The sequence below is a fragment of the Ovis canadensis genome, chromosome 23 (assembly GCF_042477335.2).
Source record: "Ovis canadensis isolate MfBH-ARS-UI-01 breed Bighorn chromosome 23, ARS-UI_OviCan_v2, whole genome shotgun sequence".
Lineage (NCBI taxonomy): Eukaryota > Metazoa > Chordata > Mammalia > Artiodactyla > Bovidae > Ovis > Ovis canadensis.
This window is the reverse complement of record NC_091267.1, coordinates 46,309,063-46,317,553: the sequence shown is the minus strand read 5'-3', so window position 1 is coordinate 46,317,553 and position 8,491 is coordinate 46,309,063. Positions and strand designations below refer to the sequence as shown.

Here is an 8,491-nt window from a genome sequence, read left to right as displayed (position 1 = left end):
TCTCTAGAGCACAGGTATAAGGGCCCACATCCTCAGCATCTCATCTCTTGCCTAAAGGCATCCTGGGGTTAAAGAAATGCAGTTTAAGGCAAGTGTGTGCATGCATGCTAAATCGCTTCAGTCATGTCCGGCTCTTTGTGACCCTATGGACTGTAGCCTGCCAGGCTCCTCTGGCCATGGAATTCTCCATGGCAAGAATACTGAAGTAGGTTGCCATTTGCTTCTCCTGGGGATCTTCCAAGTCAGGGATCGAACCCAGGTCTCTTGCATTACAAGCAGATTCTTTACCATCTGAGCCACCAGGGATGCAGGGTGAGGCAGGCCCAGGTCATTTAAGCACTGGATTAGGTGAGGATTTGGGATTTTATTCTGAGTCTCTGAAGCTTTTAGAGAGTCTAAAACTTTAAGGAAAAAAAAGCATTACACGATCAGCTTTATCTTTTCAAAACCCTCTTTAGCTGAAGCATTTAAAAAGGAGCAAAAGTAGAAGACCAGATGGATGCCGTTGCCTTTGGTTCAAGAGACCAAGGCGGAGGGGGAGAGAGTGGATGCGTCTGAAGGCAGAGCCCAGAGGGCCTCTTGACTCCTCTGGAAAGAGAGGAGTCAAGATGGAGTCCTGTGATTTTGGACCAGCATTGGGGTCAGTAGTGGAGATGAGATGGAGAAGATGTGGGGAAGGTGGGTGTGGCTGGGTAAGAATGGTTCTGTTGTGAATATCCTTCAATCGAATTGCCTGTAAGACATCCACGCCCAGGTGTTAGTAGATGCTGGAGGCCAGCAGTCCTAGCTGGGCATCTACACTGGGGAGCCGTTAGTGAATAGTCTGGTAGCCATGAGGTGGCAGAGTCCACACCAGAGTCCAGGGATCCTGACTTTTAGCAAAGAGTTGAAAACACTTGCTCCTCTTGTTAGACAAGAAGTAGCTCTTGGTCTCTTCTCCAGGGCCCCCATTCAGAGGAGTGTGTGGCTTTCCCCGTCTCAGCTCTGCACAAACTCTTCCTTCCCCTGCGTTGCATGGATGTGTGTTTATTTATGATCCTTTGACTCCAGTTATTTGTCTTTTGTCTAAGTTTCCAGGCCAGATATTTATTTTTGTTCACTTATGAGAATCTTTTTTTAGTTCATGTTTTAAGCTCACTCTGGTTACTATCTAACATAATCTCACAAAATAAGGATGATGAAAAACATTAGGGAAAAAATCTCTGATGTTTTTCAAAGCTACTTGAAGGGATAGAAACATTTTTTTTTTTAATTCCTGTGACCACTAATAAACTGCAATGCCAGCTGTTGAAGGTAAGAATACAGTTAACTTATTTTCTTTATCCGTAAGGTGACATTTGGGCAAGATGGAGGCAAGGGGCGCATGGTTGTGGATGGTCTGAGGACTCGGGAGGGACGTCTGCCTGGAAATTCCACCATCAGCCTCAGAGCACCAGTTTACTTGGGATCGGCTCCATCAGGGAAGCCAAAGGTAAATAGGGATGCTTTGGAGCCATAGATGACAACAAGTCACCTTCTAAGTTTTATGAGATATTCAAGAGTATCAAAATACTTTATTTTAAAAACCGAATCTGTGTTTTAATGTTATTCAACATGTTATAAGATAAAATTATCCCAAGAACCAATCTTGGGGAAAATTTGGGCTGAGGCGAAAGTCACCAGTTTGTCTGTCCCCAGAAGGAGGGGCACGTGCCTGGATTTGTCAGGTTCAAAGGCTTCAATGGGGCTGTGACCACAGGGCTGAGCTCTGCGGGTGCCCCTTCCCTCATCTCCTCCACGAGGCCAGAGTGCTCACTGCCCTGGTTATTTGGGGTGGCCAAACCCACCCATCACTCTTCTCCCAGATTTGCCCTTTTTGCTCACAAAGTGAACATGGGCCTGTTAACAATTCCGACCCAGGGACTGTCTTCTGGCAAAAGACGCTCAGCCCCTCCTGCCCCCTCCCTCTCCGTGGGCGCCCATTCTGGTGTAAGGGAAGGGATCAGACTCCATTCTGGGCTGGAAATGGATGTAATTAAAGCAGGGCAATTCTGCCAGAGTGGGTTCTAGACGGTCAGGCTGACCTGTCCTTGCCTATGATGACTCCACAGGGCTCGTCCTGGCCCACTTGAATTTTGCACTGGGGTTTGGGCCAAAGCCCCAGCCAGTCAAAGTACTGTTTTACTCTTTGTATATAGTAACTGCTATTTATGTATCACAAGTAATATGTAACATAATTTATGTATTATCTACAATGTTATAATGTAACATATAATCGCTACATGTATACTGTATAATCTATATATATATAATGTAGTATGTGTATAATGGATAACATGTTAATTGCTAAGGAGGTTACTCATTGCTTGTTTTTCTACAGCCTCTGTACCTGTTTCTCAGAGAAATCACAGGACAGGGTAGCAATTCAGGGGCACAATTTGGATGATCTTTTGACTTGAATAAATCACACTCAAGATCCTAAAATCTGAGACAACCAATCGCACCCCACTTACAACATCCTTTACATGCAAGGTCCCGTCTGCAGCATTCCTTCACCCCAAGGAAGGAAACCACTGGATCGCCCTCCACGTCCTTTGAAAGGGCTGGCAACATCCAGTCCCCCAGTGGCTACCCCAAGACACACAGCGTCTTTGAGGATTCCGAGTTAGGTTATGGCCTGTCCTAGAGGCTCTGAGCATCATGTCAGATACAGGCTCATCATTGTTCATGACGGCAAATCTGAAGAAATTAGAAATTTCACAGGAGGCCCAATCAGTACTCTGCTGTTGACGCCGACACCACAAGCCTCTAGAATGCCATGGGATTCCCTTAAAATGATCGTGTCTTGCATCTGTCGTGTAGGATGTCAGAGTCCTAAAGGCATTTACTACCCAAGAGTGCTGAAGGATTTTATTCAGTGATTTATTAACTTTTTGGAAAATTTCATGGAAGTTATAGCTCTTTTCCCTGGGAAAATGCACTGGACTTCTGATATATAATTTAAGGGATCAGAGAACCTCAGAAGCTCATCCCCAGGCCCCAAGTGAGGAGCCCTTGTTCCAGGCCCGCTTTGGGCAGCCGTGGGGCTCCACGCAGGCCCTTTGATCCCATCCTCTGTGTCTGATCTTAACCCCTCCAGCATTTGTGATTCATTGACGGTGCACTGGGCCCAACAATGTAGGAGCGTTTTTACACTTTATTATTTTGGGAATGTTTTGGCCTCTTTTTTCAGTCAGCTGCCCTGCCTTAAGCTATCACACAGGCTTATGAAACTCTAAAGTATTTTGTACCTGCAAAGAGATATGGAGATCTGTGAACTTGCAAAGTGGAAATTCCCCCTTGTTTCAGCTCTGATGGTGGCTTGGGGTCAAGTCACCCCCTCTATTCTTTCTTCTTAAGCTTTTCATTTTACATTGGTATATAGCCAATTAATAATGTTGTGATAGTTTCAGGTGAACAGGATAGGGACTCAGCCATAAATATACATGTAGCCATACCCCCCTAAATTGCCCTCCTATCCAGGCTGCCATAAGACATTAGGCATAGTTCCATGTGCTATACAGTAGGTCCTTGTTGGTTATCCATTTTAAATATAGCAGTGTGTACATGTTCATCCCAAAGTCCCTATCTATCCCTTCCTCCCAGCAACCATAAGTTTGTTCTCTTAAATCTGTGAGTCTCTTTCTGTTTTGTGAGTAAGTTCATTTATATCATTTCTCTTTAGATTCCACATATAAAGGATGTCATACGGTTTTTCTCCTCTTCTGTCTGACTTACTTCACACAATCTCTAGGTCCATCCACGTTGCTGCAAATACACCCCCTCTATTCTTGATTCCACACCAGGTAGCCATCTCCACTGTCCCTGCTCTCTGCACCCACACCCCTTGGTTTAGCAACACCTTCAAACTTTGACCACCCACAAGACACCTGGTATCCATGTTTTCTGGCACTGTGGAGGGAGCCAGAATGGACCAGTCAGCCCCACCTGACTCTTGGAAGCAGGATGGATGGATCCCCCTCCTTCCTGCTTTTTTGAACAACTGCCCTCACCCTTGACCTTGGCTGCCTGTGCATTTCTGGGAGCTGTGGGTCATGCAGTTTGCTTTCTCTTCTGCTTGGTTGCAGAGCCTCCCCCAGAACAGCTTTGTGGGCTGCCTGAGGAACTTTCAGTTGGATCTGAAACCCCTGGAAACCCCTTCTGCAAGTTTTGGGGTGTCTCCCTGCTTGGGTGGCTCTTTGGAGAAAGGCATTTATTTCTCCCAAGAAGGAGGTCATATCATCCTAGGTAAGGAACAGTTTGGAAGCATTTCAGTCTTCATAGCCTTGATTCTGAAGAACTTTTATCCTTTTTCTTTTTTTTTTTTTTTCAATTTTTTTTTTTTATTTTTTTAAATTTATTTATTTTTTTAATTTTAAAATCTTTAATTCTTACATGCGTTCCCAAACATGACCCCCCCCTCCCACTATCCTTTTTCTTGAATTATGATGTGTTACGTGTTTCTTTAATTTTCTTTTGAAAGCTAACTCTGTGTCGCTGGGGCCAGAATTTAAGCTTGTTTTCAGCATTCGTCCGAGAAGCCTCACTGGAATTCTCATTCACATTGGAAGTCAACCGGGGGAGCACTTAGGCGTTTATATGGAAGCAGGAAAGGTGCGTAGTCCTCTGATGACATGGGAGGGGATGAGAATCTATATTAGAACCACATTCTGTTCCTGGACACCAAGGTAGGTGAAGTTATGGTAGAGTGGAATCCGATCTCATATTTAAGAGACATCACTTCAGGGCTACTCTTTTGGTTTAGCAAGCAATTTGGTCATCTTGTTTTCTGTTCTTCATCTTTAAAGCTGGGCAGATGCAACCAGGCTGAGCTGAATTTCAGCTCCACCACTTAGTTAAATGGCCCTAGGGAACTTACTTAACCTCTTTCAGACTCACTTTCTTTATCTTTGAAAAGAGAATAGGACTTCCCTGGCAGTCCAGTGGTAAAGACTCTGAGCTTCTGATGCAGGGAGTACAGTTTCAGTCCTCGGTCAAGGAACCGAGATCCCACATACGGTGTGGCATGGCCAAAAAAGGGAAAAACTGAATAAAAACATGGAGAATAATGCTTATATCTGAGGGCTTTCACCCAACAGAAGAGAAGCTGCTGTATACTCAAAGCAGTTTCATTTTTCTCACCTCTGCTTCACCTTGTCACGTCTCTCCTTTTATTCATAAGGGCAGGACCAGAATTCACGGGATGGATTTTCTCACCAACTGTCTACACTGCGTTACACCCAGACCCATGGCCCTGTGTCCTCTGGGTCAGTTTCCCCTGACCCTGTCTACAAGGCGCACTGGCCTTTCTGGTCCCTGCAGTCAGGCTGATCACCGGGTTTGCATCCCGCCTTCCTTCAGCTTTTCCTGGATTCCTTCTTCAGTGCATGCTGCTGCTCCATCCTTCCCATCACTCACAGGCCTACTCCATATCTTATTTTTACCCCCATGTTTACCTCTTACCTTTTAAAAAAATATTTATTTATTATTTGACTGCGCTGAGTCTTAGTTGTAGCATGAGAACTCTCAGTTGTGGCATGTGGGATCGGACCCAGGGCCCCGTGCATTGGGAGCATGAAATCTTAGTCACTGGACCACCAGGGAAGTCCATCTCTTACCTTTTCAAAAAAATCTCTTTAAAACCAAATTCTTCCAGGAAGCTTCTCTCAATTAAGACCTTAAGGCAAAGATTGATAATAACACCATTTTCTTGTACCTCTAGCCTTCCAGTTTATTAAACATGAGGGAAAACTCTCAGGATAAAATATAGTAGCCCAAACTCTTGGATGCTTTTTTTATTAAGCTGCAGTGTGAAGTGCGAGCAGGCCTCTCATGGGCCAGAGGAGCGAGCAGCTGTGCTTAACGGTGGTGCAGACAAGCCTCACTTTTCATGGGAGGGGTTGGGAAACACCTCCAGTGAGAGCTTCTGGATAGGAAAAAATCCGACCCCCCCAAAACAAAATCCAGACCCGGTAATCTTCCTAACTAACAGCTATGACACTGTTTAGCTTGAAAATTGCCCAAGAAGAGGCTGCACTGTCTGAGGACCTGCAAATTAAATGTAAATTATTTATCCACATGCTTATTTCAGTCCTCTCATTTCCTTGACCTTGATTCAGCCCATGGAGGATCCTGGCCCAGAGTGGGAATGTGAAATTCTGCACTATAGCACGTTGAATGCCTGACCCTGGCATGTGCCCAGAGCAGACTTCGTCGGTTAGCCTGCTGAATTCCTTGGATGAGAACCCTCCTGAAGGCCCATGTTCAAGGAATTATATAATTGGCTGGCCTTCTCAGCAACATGTAGGCCTCAGCCAGCATTTTTGCCTTCCAAATTTCACATGTCCTCCTGAACAACTATCGCATACTAATAACTCAGGCAGGTCTTGGAGGCTAATCAGTAACTTTTGAGTCGATCTGATGGGATCAAGGTTGAAGGTCAGAGGAAAGGCTCCTTGCCTTTGGCATCAGGTTCAGCCCAGGCCCTGGGTTTGCAGCTCACATGCCTGAAAGGGATGCTGCAGAGAGATGCTTATGAAGCCTTGGCCCCCACGTGACTACCTGGTATGGGTGGGGGCACCCATATTTCAAGGGCTCCTGGGAGGTCAGGGTGCAAGGGCTGGGAAGGGACATGGCAGGACATGGGCTCCACCTGCCTTTCTGAAGGAAATAGGAAAATGCATGTGTGTTCCAGGTCACGGCCTCTGTGGGCAGTGAGGCAGGTGGGGTCTTGACATCGGTGACACCCAAGCAGGCTCTGTGTGATGGACAGTGGCACTCGGTGGCAGGTATGATGTTGGGAAGCCTGTTGTTCACAGGCTGAAACAGTCTCCTTTCCCATTCGGGCTTGAATGTCCCAGCGTGGTCTTGGTTCATCCATCCATTAGCATTTGACCAGGATCAGGCCACCAGGCTAACATTCTGGGAACCTGTCGCTTCTCACTCAGCCCCAGTCATATTTACATAATTCTTGGTTCCAGTTCTCCATAACACTTTGAGAGTTTTTTTTGTTTGTTTGTTTTTAAGCCTAGCAAACTGATAAGCTGTGCTTGTTTTCAAGGTAGGATAACATTGTGACTTAGATTTTGGCTCTAAAGTCAGAAGTAACCAAGTTCAGATCTCAGTTTCAGCCCTTACCTATGAGACCTTGGGCAAGCTACTTAATTTCTCTTTATCTTCAGTTTTGTCATCAGCACAATGGAGATAAAAATAGTGATACACCTACCAGGGTTGTGTAAATTAATGGTATAACACATAGAAAGTGCTTGCTGCTGCTGCTGCTGCTAAGTCGCATCAGTTGTGTCTGACTCTGTGCAACCCCATAGATGGCAGCCCACCAGGCTCTGCCGTCCCTGGGATTCTCCAGGCAAGAACACTGGAGTGGGTTGCCATTGCCTTTTCCGATAAAGTGCTTAGCAGTGTCCAATATATACTAAGTGCTCAGTAAATGTTTGCTCTTACTATTGCTAAAGTTCATTGTTGGGTTGTTTTTTCAACAACCATTTAATATTAATGCCGAAGATTTAGACAAACCACTTGACAGAGAACAGGCACAGCCTCTCAAATTGAATCTGCTATTTTATGAGTAACTTACACGTATGAGTTTGGTGATATACTAAACTGTATTGGCTAGAATACGAGGGGCTTCCCTGGTGGCTCAGATGGTAAAGAATCTGCCTGCAATGCAGGAGAGCTGGGTTTGATCTCTGCGTTGGGAAGATCCCCTGGAGAAGGGAATGGCAACCTACTTCAGTGTTCTTGCCTGCAGAATCCCATGGACAGAGGAGCCTGGTGGGTTGCAAAGAGTGGGACACAACTGAGCGACTAACACTTTCTTGGCTAAAAGCTAACTCCATCGCAATTGGTTAAGATTTTTAACGTGGGAGGAGTTTTATTTAGAGGGTCAAGAGCCGCTGTCTTTGAAGTCAGTTTTCAGAAGTTAGTCCGTGCCTTCTGGGAAGGACCCATCATGGGAACCAAGCCTCTGGAGCACACGAAGTGAAGTGAAGGGAAAGTCGCTCAGTCGTGGCCTACTCTCTGTGACCCTGTGGTCTATACAGACCATGGAATTTTCCAGGCGAGAATACTGGAGTGGGTAGCCTTTCCCTTCTCCAGGGGATCTTCCCAACCCAGGGATTGAACCCGGGTCTCCTGCATTGCAGGCGGATTCTTTCCCAGCTGAGCCACAAGGGAACAGGAAACTGGGGCTTAAATCCCAGCTCATTCAGTGTATAACTTGTCAAGCTCCTTAGTGGCTGAGGGGGATAGTCTTTTATCTGGGAAACGAGTGAGAATGCCTTCCTCACGGATTCATTTTAAGGAATAAGTTCTGTCATATATGTGGAAACGCCTACACAGCACCTGGTGGTGAGAAATTAGTTGAATTTATGTTAAGGTCGATGGAATTCCCTCGAGCAGCGCTCCCTCAGGTCCGACAGGAGTGAGTTAGAAAGAAGCCAGCGCTGGTGTGCAG

General features: G+C 45.7%; 1 protein-coding gene across 5 annotated transcripts in view; it reads left to right on the top strand.

Annotated features, from left to right (window-relative positions):
* LAMA3 (laminin subunit alpha 3) overlaps positions 1 to 8,491 on the top strand; it is a 253,721-nt gene that overhangs the window by 243,709 nt on the left and 1,521 nt on the right. For all 5 annotated transcript variants that reach the window (XM_069569260.1, XM_069569259.1, XM_069569261.1 and 2 more), the window contains 4 exons: positions 1,331 to 1,471; positions 4,107 to 4,266; positions 4,502 to 4,632; positions 6,713 to 6,806. In XM_069569260.1, coding sequence (XP_069425361.1) covers positions 1,331 to 1,471; positions 4,107 to 4,266; positions 4,502 to 4,632; positions 6,713 to 6,806 — 526 coding nt within the window. The remainder of the gene's footprint in view (positions 1 to 1,330; positions 1,472 to 4,106; positions 4,267 to 4,501; positions 4,633 to 6,712; positions 6,807 to 8,491) is intronic.